Source organism: Brassica oleracea, chromosome C4, assembly GCF_000695525.1.
Source record: "Brassica oleracea var. oleracea cultivar TO1000 chromosome C4, BOL, whole genome shotgun sequence".
NCBI classification, from domain to species: Eukaryota; Viridiplantae; Streptophyta; class Magnoliopsida; order Brassicales; family Brassicaceae; genus Brassica; species Brassica oleracea.
Genome location: NC_027751.1, coordinates 52,172,020 through 52,191,351, shown reverse-complemented (window position 1 = coordinate 52,191,351; position 19,332 = coordinate 52,172,020). Strand labels below are relative to the sequence as shown.

General features: G+C 32.8%; 1 protein-coding gene and 1 pseudogene across 4 annotated transcripts; both read left to right on the top strand.

Moving 5' to 3' along the window:
• The first annotated feature begins 6,249 nt into the window (after positions 1–6,249).
• On the top strand, positions 6,250–10,255 carry LOC106341613 (transcription factor bHLH129-like). Of its 4 annotated transcripts, XM_013780337.1 has the most exons (7): positions 6,250–6,263; positions 6,394–6,695; positions 8,170–8,477; positions 8,945–9,076; positions 9,187–9,252; positions 9,354–9,422; positions 10,036–10,255. In XM_013780337.1, the coding sequence occupies exons 2-7, from the start codon at positions 6,407–6,409 to the stop codon at positions 10,087–10,089; spliced, it is 918 nt and encodes a 305-aa protein (XP_013635791.1). In that variant the 5' UTR covers positions 6,250–6,263; positions 6,394–6,406; the 3' UTR covers positions 10,090–10,255. The 4 variants fall into 4 exon arrangements, 3 of the variants coding, with proteins under 3 accessions (XP_013635791.1, XP_013635790.1, XP_013635792.1); XR_001269697.1 differs by lacking the exon at positions 6,250–6,263 and having other exon boundaries at positions 6,274–6,695; positions 9,192–9,252; positions 10,036–10,085; XM_013780336.1 differs by lacking the exon at positions 6,250–6,263 and having other exon boundaries at positions 6,274–6,695.
• A 6,949-nt stretch (positions 10,256–17,204) lies between these two features.
• Positions 17,205–19,273, top strand: LOC106339211 (annotated as a pseudogene).
• Positions 19,274–19,332: the final 59 nt, after the last annotated feature.

Below are 19,332 nucleotides of genomic sequence, written 5' to 3'. Positions count from 1 at the left end.
TGTCACTACAAGAAAACGTAGCAGTAACAACGGCGGTTTACGACGAAATTATTTCCTCGTAACTTTACATGGGCTTTACAACGCAATTACGACGAGACATTATTTCGTCGTAAACTCCATGGTAATTTACGACGAAAGGATTTCGTCGTAAAGTCAGTGTAAGTTTACGACGAAAGTACGTGGAATGCGAAATAGTTGTAAACGTTACATCTACATTACAACGAATCATGTTACCGTTATATTTAGGTGAAAACGTGTATTCAATGTGCTTTAACTTACCTAAATTCGTTGTAAAGTTGTTGTAAATGTTCCATGTAAAATCCATGTAAAACTTTTCTTGTAAAATCATTGTTATATTTCTCTATATATATATGTCATTTCCCACAACTCTCTTCTTCACAACACACAACTCTCTTCCTCTCGAACCTGATGGCGTTTAGACTCTGTTCCTCATTCAGCCACCAATTACTATTTCGAAGATGACGATAAGGAACATGAGTCATTCGTCTGTCTGCCAATTCAGTGGAATGACAAGGAGAAAGTGGACGGAAGTGCAGCTGGTTTGTACTTGAGAGGAACCTTTGACGATGGTTGGAGGTTCTTTTCAAGTATAAACCAACTGCACTTCCGTCCACTTCTCCTTGTCGCTCCACTGAATTGGCAGACAGACGAATGACTCATGTTCCTTATCGTCATCTTCGAAATAGTAATTGGTGGCTGAATGAGGAACATAGTCTAAACGCCATCAGGTTCGAGAGGAAGAGAGTTGTGTGTTGTGAAGAAGAGAGTTGTGGGAAATGACATATATATATAGAGAAATATAACAATGATTTTACAAGGAAAGTTTTACATGGATTTTACATGGAACATTTACAACGACTTTACAACGAATTTAGGTAAGTTAAAGCACATTGAATGCACGTTTTCACCTTTATATAACGGTGACATGATTCGTTGTAATGTCGATGTAAAGTTTACTTTTCGACGTACTTGCGTCGTAATATTACATGGCGTTTACGACGAAATTTGGTTTCGTTGGTTTCGTCGTAATTGCGTTGTTAAGCCACCAGTTACTATTTCTAAGACGACGATAAGGAACCTGTGTCGTTCGTCTGTCTGCCAATTCAGTGGAGCGACAAGGAGAAGTGGACGGAAGTGCAGTTGGTTTATACTTGAAAGGAACCTCCAACCATCGTCAAAGGTTCCTCTCAAGTACAAACCAGCTGCACTTCCGTCCACTTTCTCCTTGTCATTCCACTGAATTGGCAGACAGACGAATGACTCATGTTCCTTATCGTCATCTTCGAAATAGTAATTGGTGGCTGAATGAGGAACATAGTCTAAACGCCATCAGGTTCGAGAGGAAGAGAGTTGTGTGTTGTGAAGAAGAGAGTTGTGGGAAATGACATATATATAGAGAAATTTTCGAGTTGGGTAGTTGAAAAATAACAACGATTTTACAAGGAATATTTTACATGGATTTTACATGGTTTTAACATATTATTTACAACGAATTTACGACGAAATTAGGTAAGTTAAAGCACATTGAATGCACGTTTTCACCTTTATATAACGGTGACATGATTCGTTGTAATGTCGATGTAAAGTTTACTTTTCGACGTACTTGCGTCGTAATATTACATGGCGTTTACGACGAAATTTGGTTTCGTTGGTTTCGTCGTAATTGCGTTGTTAAGCCACCAGTTACTATTTCTAAGACGACGATAAGGAACCTGTGTCGTTCGTCTGTCTGCCAATTCAGTGGAGCGACAAGGAGAAGTGGACGGAAGTGCAGTTGGTTTATACTTGAAAGGAACCTCCAACCATCGTCAAAGGTTCCTCTCAAGTACAAACCAGCTGCACTTCCGTCCACTTTCTCCTTGTCATTCCACTGAATTGGCAGACAGACGAATGACTCATGTTCCTTATCGTCATCTTCGAAATAGTAATTGGTGGCTGAATGAGGAACATAGTCTAAACGCCATCAGGTTCGAGAGGAAGAGAGTTGTGTGTTGTGAAGAAGAGAGTTGTGGGAAATGACATATATATAGAGAAATTTTCGAGTTGGGTAGTTGAAAAATAACAACGATTTTACAAGGAATATTTTACATGGATTTTACATGGTTTTAACATATTATTTACAACGAATTTACGACGAAATTAGGTAAGTTAAAGCACATTGAATACACGTTTTCACCTAAATATAACGGTAACATGATTCGTTGTAATGTCGATGTAAAGTTTACTTTTCGACGTACTTGCGTCGTAATATTACATGGCGTTTACGACGAAATTTGGTTTCGTTGGTTTCGTCGTAATTGCGTTGTTAAGCCACCAGTTACTATTTCTAAGACGACGATAAGGAACCTGTGTCGTTCGTCTGTCTGCCAATTCAGTGGAATGACAAGGAGAAAGTGGACGGAAGTGCAGCTGGTTTGTACTTGAGAGGAACCTTTGACGATGGTTGGAGGTTCCTTTCAAGTATAAACCAACTGCACTTCCGTCCACTTCTCCTTGTCGCTCCACTGAATTGGCAGACAGACGAATGACTCATGTTCCTTATCGTCATCTTCGAAATAGTAATTGGTGGCTGAATGAGGAACATAGTCTAAACGCCATCAGGTTCGAGAGGAAGAGAGTTGTGTGTTGTGAAGAAGAGAGTTGTGGGAAATGACATATATATATATAGAGAAATATAACAATGATTTTACAAGAAAAGTTTTACATGGATTTTACATGGAACATTTACAACGACTTTACAACGAATTTAGGTAAGTTAAAGCACATTGAATGCACGTTTTCACCTTTATATAACGGTAACATGATTCGTTGTAATGTCGATGTAACGTTTACAACTATTTCGCATTCGACGTACTTTCGTCGTAAACTTACATTGACTTTACGACGAAATCTTTTCGTCGTAAATTACCATGGAGTTTACGACGAAATAATGTCTCGTCGTAATTGCGTTGTAAAGCCCATGTAAAGTTACGAGGAAATAATTTCGTCGTAAACCGCCGTTGTTACTGCTACGTTTTCTTGTAGTGCATATTACCCTTCTCAACCAACCGGTGAAACCTACAAACAAAAATAATTAAAAAATATATAAAAAACTTTTAGCCACATCTTCTAATCCATCACCACCACCGCCACGTCTATACTCCACCATCTCTTTCCACTGTCTCTCTTTCTTCTTCAGATTATCAACAAAATCATACGTTTTCTTTTGTCACATAATATTTCTCTTTCAATACTTCACCAAAAGAACAATCAATTGTTTTAAAGAAGCGACAACGATGAAGTCATAGACAGTGAGCAAAAACAACAACTCTTTCATTTCTTTTCTTTAAAAAAAAAATCAATTGATTCTCACAATCATGCTTTTGTTTTCATACTCTGTTTTTGTTTTAAAGATCCAGTGGTGAAGAACATACAACGATCAAAGCGTAGACGGTGAGCACACACAACAACTCTTTCATTTTTTTCTCTTTTTTTTTCTTAAATCAATTGATTCTCACAATCATGCTTTTGTTTACATACTCTGTTTTCATTTCTGTTTTTATTTTATAGATCCAGTGGTGAAGAACAACGACAGCGAGTCGGTAAAAGCATCATCGTGTCGGGAAAAAGAGAGGAGATGAAGACGATCTCTATATGGTGGTGAAAAATAATGATGGTGAAGGAAATGCATGTGTATCAGTCTGTCTACAGAAAAGAATTGAAGAAGATGAACTCGCCGTCTATACTATATTTGGTGAAATGAATAGTATAGTATATATTCTTAGGTATAGCTATCTATGTACGGTTACCATACTATTTGAGACATATTTCTATACTACTCCTTAAAAATGTAATAATATGTTATGTTTTTTTAATTTGATAGGTCTCTTCTTTGTCATTTTGTGTGATTGATTGTAATATGAAATTCATTTTTTCGTGTGTTGGTCAAATTTGATTATTTGGAACATTCGTTTACTATACTACTTAGACTATATGGAATATAAGATATGCAACATGTTAACCAAGTAAATGTGCTTTCAAGTGTTTAATATTGGAAAACAATTTATAGATTGTATTTGAGTTTATAGGTTCCTGCCTAGGGTTTAGATTTACTAAGTAAAAGTTTGGGTATAGTAAACCATATTATATACATTCTATTTGGGTTTATACTTCATTGATTAGGGTTTAACTTAATCTATTTATTTAGGTTTAGGGTTTAGTGTATATTTGGATTATGGTTTAGTGGCTAGAATTTAGGGTTTAGTATTTAGAATGTGAGGGAGTATGGTTGGGGTCAACATTAACTTCTTTCATGCAATCATAGACATTATATTTGGGTTTAGATTTAGTAACTAGGGAGTTTGTTTAGGGTTTAATATTTAATTGGGTGGTATGGTTTAGGAATTTGTGATTAAAATTTAGGGTTTAGTATTTGGAAGGTGAAGATTGAGTTTTTGATTTAGTGATAACAGTTTAGAGTTTAATATTTAAAATTGGGTGTGAGTCAGTCATTCTAACTATTTATAAAGGTTCTATTTGAGTTTATAGTTCAGTTATTTGGGTTTAGATTTAGTAACTAGAGAGTTTGTCTAGGGTTTAATATTTAAGTGGGTGGGTATAATAGTCAAATTTGGTTAGATAGCATATAAACCCTTATATTAGTGTACTATACTATCAAAACTTCTCTAAAGCATTTACAAAGTCAATTTGTGACAATATTTCTATACTATTTGTGATAATAGTTCTATACTATTTATTAAATATGTAATAATTTGCCATGTTGTACGTTCTTTGTTAGAGTTTAGATTGTCTAATATTGAAAAATAGTTTATAGATTGTATTTGGGTTTATAGGTTCCTGGTTAGGGTTTAGATTTACTAAGTAGGGGTTTGGATATAGTAGTCAAAGATTTTGGGTGGGTTTATTTTGTATAGTTCTTACCGTATCTTGGGTGTTGTTCTATGTCACTGAGATAGAATTCTACACTCGCAACATATGGTTAAAATTATATTTGGGTTTAGATTTAGTAACTAAGAGGCTTGTCTAAGGTTTAATATTTAAGTGAGTATGTAGGATTTAATATGGCTGATAAATTTTAAATATATAGTTAAACAGTTATAGATTATATTTGGGTTATAATTTACTGATTACAGTATAGATTTATTAATTAGAGGTAAAAAAATAGTATAGATGACTTTGACACTGTCGTTGTCAATAGTGTGCACTAAATTTTAGCCACATCTCATTTTATTGATATCATATTTAAATATTTTATTCACTATATATTTTTTTGGTCATCTCAAATAACAAAGTCATTGGATGATTACAGGAAAAAATGGTAGAACCAAATAATAAATGACATAAATGTTAGTTATTACATTATGTCAAAATCAATGACATACTCTTAATTTCTTTTGCAATTTTAGATATCTCGCAAATTCTACCTTATTTATAATGCTTGCGTTCCTACTTTTTTGTCTTATAAAAAAAATATTTGAACATGAAATGAGAATATATATACAAATATATTTGATTTGAAATAACCAAACTTCATAGACCTAATAGTATCCAAACCAAGAAGTATCGGTCTTTATCCGCCTCCCTTATGATTCGGACAAATCTGGCCTACCTATACGACAATGTTGGATATTGGGTAACAATCTTGGGCTTCGTGTAGTTCGTTCTAATTTAATCGAGTGACCCAATAATTGTGACGACAACTTTTTTTTGAACAACAAACCAAAGACAACCAACCTATGCTCAACAATCATGTTTGTGTATATGAAATTTAGATTCATTAAATTATATTCGAAACTATTAACAATTTTATTCATAGAAAATATTAACAATTTACATCATATCCCACTATCGCATTAGTTTAGTTTACCATTGATACCATCAAGAACATTAAACAATATGTTTACAGAAAGTACACTAGATAAAGTTAATTCTACTTCATTACCATTTACCAAATAAATAAAATGCTCATTTCTTTACGTAAAACTCCAACCAACCTTCTTCCACAACTTCCACAGATGAAAAGTTATATGAAAAAACTTTAATCAACTAGAATTTAAAGAACGTCAAAAATATCCAACTGTCAACCACGTGAGGTGCACATGCGTTGACGACCGTGAGTAGAAGACTCTCTTCGTCAGGCGGACGAGCACTTACAGCACATGCACACACAGAAGCCACCTTTCTAATTTGTCCCCTTTCACTAATTTAATTCATTTCAACTTTACGATCCCTAACTACATTTAGTAACTCTCTTACATTATTATATCAACCAATGAACTAGTCATAAGATCTCTTTCTCTTTCATTCTTAAAGACTCTCCTCAAGATTTTCCCCTAACTGTCAGATTAACTTTTATAGGGTTTATCTTTTCAGGCAAAAACAAATTATGTACCCTCGTTCCTCCTCCAAGTCCACCACTCCAGACGGCGGCGACGCCGAAAACAATCCATATGATGAAACTTCAGGTGGTTTCTCCTCCCTCGGTTCTCAAACTCACCATAATGTTTCACCTCCGCCGCGGCAGCAGCACAATCCCAACGTCGTCGGGTTCGGTCATCACTTCTCAGGCGAACCATCTACCATCGGACATTCCGGCGCTTCTTCCTCTCCTTTGTTCCGACACAGAAGCTCTCCGGCTGGATTCTATGACCAACTTCTTCCCACTGAACCCAACGGTAACTTTTGCGTTTCTTACATTTTCCACCACAATTTTTTGATGTATAGTCGACGGTATGCAAATTAAAATACACTCTTACAGATAGGCATAACATACGATTATAATTAGTATTATTTGGTTAAGTTAATCAATGTTTTGAGTTTTATCTTGTTTCATTGAGACTATTTATAATCATATTTAAAATTTTATACAAAATTGTAATTTTTATTTACCTGTACCAATTAGAATCGGTATAATATCAATTTTAACTAAATTGATCATTACTTATATTTAGTATTGCAGCAAATGTTTCAAAATATGTGAAAATTATGAAACGTACGATTTAAATAAACTTGTATTGAATCTGATTAAACGAGATGATAACTAAATTGGTCTAACACGTAATTTTGACTTCCTGGGATCCAAACCATGTAACATTGCATTGATTGCGATTTGCGATGACTTTAATTTGTCTATTTGTTTCCCTCCACATATAAAAGGGATGCGACTTTTGTTTTTCTAATTAATTAACAATTATAATTAATAACAACTTAACTGAAAATCGAAATCACAATAGCTACCAAAATATCTACCTGTAGATTTTGTTTTGATATGGTTAATCAATCTATTGATTTTATTAACCTCTCTTTCATTTATGTTTGGAGAAACCATGGTCGATATGGTTTGCATACATATACTGAAAATACATGTTTACAAACATACGTATAAATACATTTACATGCTAAGATCAAATAATACATTTACATCCATGAACCATTGAACATGTATTTTCAGGGGAGACAAGTTGTATAATTTAATAATGTAACTTAATGCAAATAGCGTGTCTTATAAAAACATGCACTTGCCAAAAGTATATGTTAAAAAATGAATCATTGGAAAAATATAGTCCACTTGGCAATATTTAATCCATCCCACATGCTCTTTCTCTTCTGACAAAGCAGCCATAAGGCCCACCTTGCTGACATGGCTTAAATCACTAATTTGATTTTGGGATACACCTACTTGTTATTATAAGAAATGGATTTATTTTATAAGAAAAATAAAGATAGATTTACTACTATATTGTTCGTTACAACTTGCAAGTAATAATTTATAGAATTTAATTTGATCTTCTGTTCATTGCATCGGTTTATTTTGCACTGTAATACATGTGCGAGCCCCAAGAAAGTTTACCCCTCTTGCATTATTATATAGGATAAATGATAATAATAGTTTAGAATTCGAATAGTGAATATTAATTTCTGTCAAATTGGCGATAAATAAAAGAATAAAATCTAAGTAGAGACAAAGGAAGGGGTCCTCGAATCTCGAATCTCGAACTCGGCCCATTATCTTCTATTTTGTGTATATAATATATATACGTTTTCTTTTAAAAATCAAATCATACTGGTTATTAAAATACTAAGATAGTTACAAGTTTAATAACCCTACATAGCATTACATCTCTTTCGATTTAAATTTGTTAATGGAAGAGGGAACAGGTTTTTCCCTAGGGCAGCCAAACGGAGGATACGGCGGAGGAAGAGGAGAAGAGCGAGGGCCATCTAGGTTGAAGTCGGAGCAGAGATTCTCAGGCAGGAGTAGTAGTAATTATCAAGAACATAACTCTCTACCGAGAATCTCGGAGGTACAAGCGGCTGCGGCGGCTATAAACAGTGCCGCATCGACGAGTATGAGTTTTGGAAATGATGGTAACAATTGGGACAGGTCGTCTTCTCAAATCAGTTTCACCATTGATGAACGGTCCAAGACCACCGACTTTTTCACCTTAGAAACTCAGGTATTTCTATATTTTTGTTGTATGAATCTTGAATACTTTCATTGTCTATGCAATAAAGTGTCACAATTCTTCGAATCTGCTAGGTAAAAGAGGGGAAATTGCATATGTCCAAAGTTGTGTGATTTGTATTTTTGATTTTCTAAGTTTGGAGAACGTTCATGATTGTTCTATGTATGATTTACAAGTTGTATCTTAATAAATGATATTATACTGTGCTGAGTGTTTTTGTGTAATATATCTAACATGTAGTCTATAAATCGGATTTCAAATTGAAATAAATGCCAATAAAAATGTATGTCACAAGTTCATGCATCTTGAGTGGTGCCTACCAAAAAAAAAATGTATGTTGAGTGGTGTTGTCTAATACATATACATACTTTAGAGAAGGTACTATTATTGATTTATTAAATTTTCAAAAATGTTTATAAAGCTTTAAACTGATGTTTGGTCTGGTTCTGATTCTTTAGTTTAGCATGCCACAAACGTCTCTGGAAATGGCGAGAATGGAGAGTTTGATGAAAATCCCAGAGGGTTCGGTGCCCTGTAGGGTTAGGGCCAAGCGTGGATGTGCGACTCACCCGCGTAGTATAGCTGAAAGGGTTAGTTGTATTCTATTGATTTGATATTGATGTTATAATTACATGAGTATACAAGAGAATTATACGTGAAACCCAAAGAAAGCAAGAGTATGATCAAGTTTTCTGTATAGGATAGAAGAACGAGAATAAGCGGGAAGCTGAAGAAGCTACAAGAACTGGTGCCTAATATAGACAATGTGAGAGCTAGGAATTATAATTTCTATGTAATTTAGGTCTAATTAAGGTGATTATATATTACACATATACCTAAAAATAATGTTTTGACTTTTTTTTGAAGCAAACGAGCTATGCAGAAATGTTGGATTTGGCTGCTGAGCATATCAAAGGTCTTCAACACCAAGTAGAGGTGCATCTTTCTATACATTCGATATATGACATTGTCTCAAACTGAAGTAAAGATGATCATATTAATTAATCCTTATAATATATGCATGTTGAGAGAATGCTACTTTTAATCATCTCAACCATATTTTGGTGTGTTGAAAAAACAATTATGGTAATATAGCAGCTATTTACAATTGATCAAATCATGAATCAACCTTTACTCAGGGGCTTAAAATATTTTCAATACAGCAAAATTTACATGACAACTGTAAATTTCGCGGTAATTAGTTTATGTTTTAATAAACATTCTCATACATATCTTATCTATGCCCTATGTACGTTAAGAATCATAAATAGTCGCTCTATGTATACAATGATCACATAGAAATAGATAGTTATGTATATATAGGAAGTTCATGTCTGAGGTTAACCTTAGATTATGAGGTTCAATGTAAATTCACATGTTATGGTCTTATTCAAGTAGTATATGAAGAAATGCTCGAGTTGGACTTCTGTCCATAAAAGCCATACAATTGGAACATGAGATTTCAAAACATTTGCTTAGTATTTTTTTTTTTTGCCAAATACGTTTTCTTAGTTAATGCTTTTATTCGTTGATTGTTTATCATGTGCAGTCACTAGAAAGGGGGATGGAGGGCTGCACTTGTGGGGCGTGCAAGAAGCGATGATGAAAGAGTGATATGTTTCTAAAGATGATCGAAGAAAGTATAGAAGAAAAAGAGACGGAAGGAATCAATTCAAAGACAACGAACACAATAAAAAAGATTTTGATTATATAACTTAAGCATACTCATTATAAATTCATAACCGGTTGCAAGTTGAGTGCTTATCTCTCTCGAATCTCAATATATTATTTTATAAGCCAATCAGGAGTACAGTTGTCTAACACATCAATAATAGAGAAAGACGAGGCAAATTCTGCCAACATTAGAACAAATTGGCTGGCCTGCCAAGCTTTAAAGTAGAAGGAAGGTTGAAGAAAGCTTCTGTAGTTTTATGCCTAGATAAAATACTTGTAAACAGATCGTCATCATTAAAGATAAAGATGAGAAGCTGGTGGAGAGTGCTATCGAACATATAGAATCACTATCCGAACGTATTTCAGAGTCTGGATAATTTTGTTAACTCTCGTATGTTCAGCTTTCAGGCCATCACAAGCATGAAATACAACTTGAAGGCACTCCAGGTAATGAATGCTTCGGTCTTGCCTTGTTGAACTTTGTATCCAGACTCTGTAAGGGGAGACACTGATGGCCTAGCTAGTCTCATGGTTCTTGGTGTATATATTTTATCTTTTGTATGTCTCTAACTTGTTCTTCTTGTGTTATATACATCATAAATGATTCAAGGTGGCTACTTGAGATAGAAGCTTGAATTGAAGGAAAATTAAAATAGATATTTACATATAGATTATTGACAAATTTTACATATTATATATAATTTTAAATAATCTTTCACAGTTGAAAAACAAATTCTCAAGTATCTTAATGTTTCAAATCTATTCAAATTTCAATTTTCTTTATATTTATTTGAACAATAAATAATTATTTTAGATTTTTAATCATCTTTTTCATAACCATTATATTAAATTATTCAAAATACTTGAAAATAATTATTATAAAAATCTTATCAAAACACCTATAACCTAAAGAAAATTCGATATCTTCAAAATACACCTAAATTTCCATCAAATCTAAAAACTTATAAAATTTTCTAAACCTCTAATCCAATAAGCATTTTTATTGCAATAAAAATGCATATAGATTTCGTGAATTCTCTTTTCTTTTTATATTTACATTTTTTTTTCTCCCGATAACTATAAGTACATCTTCCTAAATCCTGAAGCCCACTAACCGAATTATTTCTTGCGTCCATGGGATCATCCTCAAGCACGGTAATCTTCTTCTCCTTAATTATGGCCTTCTTCTTGTACAGATCTGAAGTAACTTTTGTTTGCTATATGTTCGAACTTAACTTTTTGTGTATTATGATTTGACTTTCAACAACAGCCACCAAGACCTTCTACTAATAGAATATTAAAATCAATCTGTGTTGACAATCTCGTATACAATTGTCAAAGATTAGATATGTAAGTATAACACAGTACACACCTTTGGTTACTATTGAAAGTTTTCCGTTGACCACTATTGTTATCCTCCAGAGAGGAGTTCTTCAAAGAAGTTGGCCAAGTTCTTAATGTTTTTTTTACTAAATTATAAATATCATATAAATGAAAAAAAGATTTTACACAAGCAAGATCTTAAGTTTGACACATCTTGGCAAAAAGAAAGAAGAAACAAGATAGATCAAACAACATCCAATTCAATGGACACCATAAGCACTTATCCTAACCATAGAACCATAAATGAGCTGAAAAGCTTGTTCGATCTCCTAGAGGAAATAATATTCCGCATCTCCCTGTGGATGGCTCTGAAGACATTAGTAGCTGGCAGAGAAACATTGTTGTGGATCATATTATTTCTCTCTTTCCAAAAGTGAAAGACTACAGCTTGAAAAGCCAACTTCCTAAGCAGAAGATTCCTCCTTAGGACAAGGAGGAACCTTGTAGAACACCATGGCCGTTTCTGTGAATTTGCCTATGTTGAGTTTGCTTCGATCCAAGAAGCAGACAAGGTTAGACTACTTTCTTTTTGCTATTCCTCTGAAAGTTTAGAATTTCATACGAATAAATTTGCAATACCAAAAATAACATTATTTAATATCATAATTTCAAAAAGTTAAATTTATTTTAGTATTATTTTTTAATTCTTATTTTAAAATGTAAAACAATTTAAAAGTAGTATTGAAAACACACAACTTCTATTACTGTGAAACTAATAAAATCTAAAAAAAACTTTTGAGGGAGTATATGAGTTTATGAAAGCACATTTCATTTGACAAGTAAAGATTTCTGATTAAATTGTTTTCTACTTTTAAGGCGATGGCCTTTAACGGTTGATCTTTGCTAGGTCGTGAGATTCGTCTTCAACTCCACAAAGCAGGCACACTTTGATGTTTTTTTCCAGTGTCTATGTTAGGATATTCTTGTGTTGTTTTGATACGTGATAGTATTCTTCTCCCCTGCGTATTAGATTCTTCTTCTTTTTTTAACTTCTGACTCAGACTCCGAGGAAGAAGTGGATGGTGGATTTAATGTTGACGTATGTACCTCTCTCTTTTTTCTCTTAGTGCATATTATATTACTAATGAGATTATTAGTCCATTTGATAAAAATAAGGACCTAGTTGCGGGTTTGCTATATGTTTGTTTGATATTAACTTTTTGTGTAATATTATTTTGACTTTCAGCAATATCCATCACAAACCCCTCGTCTTGTTCGCGCTCCATCATAAATAATATAAGTTGATAATCTCGTATACTATTGTAAAAGATCAGATTGTAAGTATAACACACCTTTTGTTATTATTTTTTTGTAAGTTTTCCATTGATCTTACTATTTAATTATCCTCTCCAGCGAGGACTTCTTCAAAGAAGCTGGCCAAGTTGTTAATGTTACAATGATTATGGGACGCGATGGCCCAGTTCGATGAATTTGCCTACGTTGAGTTTTCTTCGATTGAAGAAGCAGACAAGGTTAGTTTCCTATATGAATTTTGATGAAATTAAAGCACATTTCATTTTACAATGTAAACTATAGTTTGCTGCTTACATCTTTTTCTACTTTTTTAAAAAGGCCAAGTCCTTTCACGGCAGATATTTGCTCGGTCGTGAGGTTCATACCTGACTCCACTAAGCAGGTAAATAAATGTCTTTGTGGTTTCTTTGTTTAACGATACTCTTGTCTTGTTTGATACCTGATATTAACTCTTTTTTTCCTGTAGTGGCTCTCATGGTTACTTTTCAAACGGAGAATCAATCAAGAATAATTCATTAAGTGTTTTTCTTTTTCTTTCTATCTTCTTCTTGACTTATAAGTTCCAACTGTTTGTTCTTTTTAGAATAATTTTATTGGGGATTTTTTTAAAATCTAAGGGACAACATACACTTATCTGGAAACCAAATTAATTTTAGGATACCCAAAAAGTTGATTGGGATCTACTATAGAAACAACACTAAAGTAGATCTTATAAAAGTTGATTAATAAGAAGCTAAGCTGTTCAGAAGCTGATGCTGGTTATTGTTGTTCATAATCGAGATCGGACGATCTCGCTCTTCTGGTCGTTTCTTTCAACGTTATTACCTATCAAAGGTCAAAGTTTTCGATTGCTAAACGGTTAGTTTAATATAGATTTGTTAAACCGTTAGAGTAACCAATAACCAAACCAAATTGGTCAAATTTACTTGACTTAACCGGATCCAATTGGTAGTAGAAATGGCATTATGTTTTGTCACTAAACTTGCGAGACGATAAAATATTATACCATTTGATCTAATATTATGATGTGTTGTGATTCGTTATCTGAGCTAGTATTTAACAGAGAGGCAAAATGATTGTCGACATTATGGTCCGATTGTTTGAGACTTGTATTTTGCTGTCAAGGTTTTTTAGTTTGAAATTTATAGTTTTACTGTTAAAATGTTGAATGTGGCTTTAGAAATACTAAAAATTACAGAATTGTAGTTTTAAGAAAAACAAACGACCTAAAATGGCAATCTTTGGGGGTGGATGCAGTAGTGGATGTTGGAGGAACATTCACATCATTAGTGTAGACAAAGATGAACATGACGTAGATGTAGTAGTGGATGTAATAGCAAAGATGAACATAATTGAGAGTGAAGTAGTTGAGGAGAAATGTGCAATCTTTGTTGTTATTGTTGTTTTGAGCTATGGCTATCGCGTAGTCTCTTTACAAGACCCACAACTATCTGAGACAACTTTTCCTCTTCTTTCCTACCTTTTTCCCATTTGTCCTTTAAATTACACTCTAGATTTATATTCTTCAAAAGAATATATATCTTCTCTATTAAAAGAGTTGTAATTACTTTTTATGAAAAACAATTCTTCACAAATTGAATCTTATCACTGGGGAAGTTATATATTTCATAGGAATTATATTTTACATTAAAATAAAGCATATTTAAGCATTTTGTCTGGTTTGACGAAGTTAGCTCCTCTTGTATATCAATTCTAAATTATTTGGGTTTATTAGATATCTTTAGTTTATCAGTTATATCATGGACCAAATTAAATTTAGGACGTATTGTTAAAAAATGTCTATACAGTGAGAGTGAACCGAGTTTGAAATCTTCTAACTAATATTTGTTTAATCTAACTTTCTTTTGATAAAATTTAAGTATCTAGTTAATGTAGACATGTTTAATCGTATCGTAGACGAACTTAAATGTAAATATTTCTGCAAACAAAAAAGAATTACTTTACGTGGAGTAAACTAACTTGTGATTTTATGTGACTAATTATTTTCTAGTGGAGCCTATGTAGATGTTGCAATTTCTAACGTCTACAAAACATATAAGTATTGAAATATCATGAAATCGTATGTGGTTTATGGAGTGGATCAAGTTAAAGTTTTAGATTATTGCCTTTTACACTTTAGTTCATGTTGTAGACCAAATAGGGTATTTCTTAGTAGACAAGGCTTTTTTTTTTGTTAAAACATGGTTATTAATTATATGTATTGTTAAAACATGGTTATTAATTATATGTAACGTAAAACACACAAAAAGTTAAAGAAAGAAATGTGAGGAAAAGATAATCTAAACACGAGTAAGCTATTCCCAAAACATTTTGTTTCCAAGGGAACGAGAGAGTTATCTATTTTAGTACTTTACAATAAAAAAGGAATAAGCCAGAGCAAATCAAGTGTGAAATTAAACAAGAACATTTTTATGAAGTTCGAAATCAAGCAATAAGGATAAATCGACATAAATGATGAGTCATGTATCCAGTTACTTTCTTCTTTTTTTGGTCATATATCATTGTCATTATATAGTGTGATGTTTGTAAGTTGCTCACATGGTTTTTAGAGTTTGCGGATGGAGCCGGTGTGCCTTCCACAGGTGCACGTGCCGCCATTGGTCATGCACTGGCTACGCCCCTGGCCTTCCATTGAATATAACTTTTTAACTTTAGCCTAATTCATTGGATCCATTGTTTTCTAAACGTTTGAAAAGAACTGATCTTTTGAAAAGAACGGATGTACATGGCCCATGTATAAATTATCTACTTGAACGTCACACGGTTACCACTTACCAGAAACAGAAACCATTCTTGTTTGGTCGTTATAATGAACACATGCCTTCTTTGCATGGGATTCTTCTTTCGTCGACTCAGAAAAAAAACTCTTTAAAAACAGAAGAGAGCGAGAGTAATCAAAACATAAGAGACAATAGTTCACGCGAGATATCGAGAGAGAGAAAACGCTGATTTCCAGAGATCGCCTGTGAGAAAAGAAGATAGAGAGCGCTGTGACTCTACAATGGATTTCCCGCAGATTCTTCGTTTCATCCTTGTTCTAGCCATCATCAAAGTTGCAGTTACTATTAAGGTTTCTACTTACTTATATGGTTTTTGTTGCTGATCCAGTTCACTATTCTAAAAGTTTTGTCCTAAACTTCTTTGAAAAACAAAAAACAACCGAGTTATAATGTTATATCAACTATTAAACTAGTAGAAATTAATTATCCGCTATTAAACTAGGATTATTTGTCCGTCATCATCGTATGTGCATGTGTTTCCAACCAAAAAAAAACTCAAGAAATGAAAAATTGCAGCGTCAATTTTTTAAAATCTTTTTTCCTTTACCCCGTTTGAACACCGCATCCACATGTCCATATATCATACACTTAATTTTTGAACTAAATTAATTATACTAATCTTTTATGTATTTGTGAAATTTATCTTCAACAGACTTCGGATGGAGATGATGTCGAATGTATCGACAAAATAAAGCAGCCAGCATTTGAAAGCACTTTACTAAAAAATCATAAAATTCAGGTTCGCTTGATTTTTTACATTTTTAATTTTATACTTCCATGTTAATGTTATTTAAAATAAAATAATAATATTTTTGGCTTTTGAGAAAAAAAAACAGGAATGGCCGTCCGAAATTCCTCGGACAGTCGAAGCAGACAAGAAAAGCAAACTGGAAACTTGGGAAGCTCAAGTTAGTACTGTCAACTGTCCAGAAGGAACCGTACCAGTACGGAACTACAGTGTCAGTAAGACTGACCGGACAGGGCCTGATTTCACCAGTTACAATCGTGGACATGAGGTATATTATCAAACTATTCTAGATAGTTAGAGCATCAGCAACCCAGTTGCTTAGAGATAAACGCTTAGAAAAAAAAATAGTAAACAAATCATGGGTCCCTCGAAAATGCCAACACCAGTTGCTTTTCACGCTTAAATAAGCGCTCCATTTAGATGTTGGTTGAATTATTCGCGGACCCCACTGACACGTGGCGACCCGTAATTAATTTTTTATTTTATTTTTTTATTTTATTTTTTATTTTATTTTTATTTTTTAAAAAACAGAAATAAAAAAACAAAAATAAAAAAAAATTAAAAAAATAAGCACCCCATTAGGGGTGCTGGGATGCTGATGCTCTTAGATTGATTAATATGCGCAACCGATTTTTCAGGTTCACTTGGTTCTTGGTTTTCTAAAATTATTCAGTTATTTATTATTTTTGATATGCCTTAAATTTTCTTTTAATTAGAAAGCAAGTCAAAAGCTGTTGAAATTAAAACTACGTACACTGAATATTGTGTGTTTATTAGCTTTTTAATTTTGACATTGTCTTCAAGCAACCATCTAATTACGTATTATATATGGTGTGGAATGATAGTATGCGATCATAAGAGAAAAGCCCACCAGAACTATACGGAGCAAAAGCCACGATTAACGTATGGGATCCGGCGATAGAGGGAAAGGAGATGTCTATATCTCAGATTTGGATTAGCTCGGGAAAATATAAGACTAATGACCTTAACACCCTAGAGTTTGGCTGGCAGGTTGGTTTAAATTTTTGATTGTGGATGTTTCCATAATTTTCATCAAATATATACGTACTATTATTAATAAACTAACATGGTTGCATTATTCAAATATTTAGGTTCTTCCGATCGACGTTGTATGGCGATAACAAACCGAGGCTATTTATTTTTTGGACAGTAAGTTTCTTTATCAGTTTTATCGCATTTTATGTTATAGAACATTATTAATATTATTTAATATTTTGGTAATACAATAACTGTATTACTTTGAGCAAAGAGTACTGTGACAAATAAAAAATAAAGGAGTAATATTATAAGTTTATTGTGGATATTATACTATTTTTAGTTTCTATACTATACAAAAATATTATGCAATATATAAAAAACAATACTAGAGGACAATAAAGTGGATACAAATATCGTGAAATATGTTTTCAAAATTACATTAATTAATAATATCTCTTAATTTAAGTTATAATATACAAAATAAAATCTCTTGATTTAATTTTAAATATGTATATATATTTAAATATTTAAATGACATTTAAAAAATTCGATTATATTTAATTTATTTACAGTACATTTTTCAAAAGTTAAGCAACAAATCAATATATTAAAATAAATGTAATTGGTTTTTTAAATTGATTATTACTCTCTCCTTGGCGTATTTTTACATTGTGAGTTGGAAAATTACTACAAGAATATCTATATATATACAAATATTAAAAGAAACTTTTAAAACATATGGAGTTAACAAAACTTAAATAAAAAGAATAATAAGATTTTCAAAATTAACACATACTTACAGACCCGTCCTGGAACAGAAATCAGAACAAGGGCTTAAGGCCTTGTAAAATTCTATTCCGGCCCGTGATATTTTGATTTCCATATTTTTGAAGGCCGAAAAATAATTAGGCTTTTGGACCTTCAACTCTCAGGGCTAACTCTACATACTTTTCAAATTAATTTTGTTAGGACCCAAATTGCAAACAAAATTTGAATCTTCTACAAAATTTAAATCACATTTTAATGTTTAATCATTATTATATATTTGATTTAAAAATATTTACACTAAATAGAAAAAAACACTAAATAGAAAAAACCAGTTGTTAATCTTTAACTGAGTTTTAAAGCATCCATACTACTGGTTTTGCTTGTATTAATGCATTAATTAAAACCATCTAGAATAACACGAACTTGAATTAGTTTATTATTTTTGTTGGTAACAATAATGTAACATTTTACAGAGTGATTCGTATAAGAACGGATGCTATAACCTAAGATGCTCTGGTTTTATACAAACTAGTAGCAGTATTGTCCTTGGTGGAGCTATTTCTCCCACTTCTTCTTTCGGAGGTAGTCAATACGAGATTACCATACTTGTATGGAAGGTCCGTTTCTTTTTCCCACTGCTTTACATATATATATGTTTCTTATTAAAATTCTATATGTTTCAATTCCTAAACATTTATATGTATTCGTTTTGATAGGATCGTATATATGGGAATTGGTGGCTGAGTTTGGGACCCAGTAACTTATTGGTAGGTTACTGGCCGAAAGAACTTTTCACAACCTTAGCTGATTACGCAACCATCGCGGAATGGGGCGGTGAAATCTTAAACTTGCAAAATTTCAGCCGCCATACAAAGACTCAAATGGGGTCTGGCCACTTCCCCAAAGAAGGATTCGGTAAAAGCAGCTATTTCCGCAACCTCAAGTTCATAGATAACAACAATAGTCTGCAGCCGATCCAAAATATCAAGAAAATAGTAACAAACCCTGAATCCTACAACGTCAAGACTGAATATACAGATGAATGGAAGAGCCATTTCTTTTATGGAGGGCCTGGGTTTAGATCTACGCAGTCTCGAGCCGTTCCTTTGGCATTCAGTTCATGTTTTGTCATCTATTGCTTAGCACTTTTTATGGTTTAGTTGTTTCATGTTTTTATTTAACTTTGTGTTGTAAAAGTACTTTGTTTATAATGAAATAT

Excerpts from the sequence above, each read along its gene's own strand:
- LOC106341613 (XM_013780337.1), top strand. The coding sequence starts at position 6,407 with ATGTACCCTCGTTCCTCCTCCAAGTCCACCACTCCAGACGGCGGCGAC. Across the intron at positions 8,478-8,944 it reads TTTTCACCTTAGAAACTCAG|TTTAGCATGCCACAAACGTC; the intron begins GTATTTCTATAT and ends CTGATTCTTTAG. Across the intron at positions 9,077-9,186 it reads CGCGTAGTATAGCTGAAAGG|GATAGAAGAACGAGAATAAG; the intron begins GTTAGTTGTATT and ends TTTTCTGTATAG.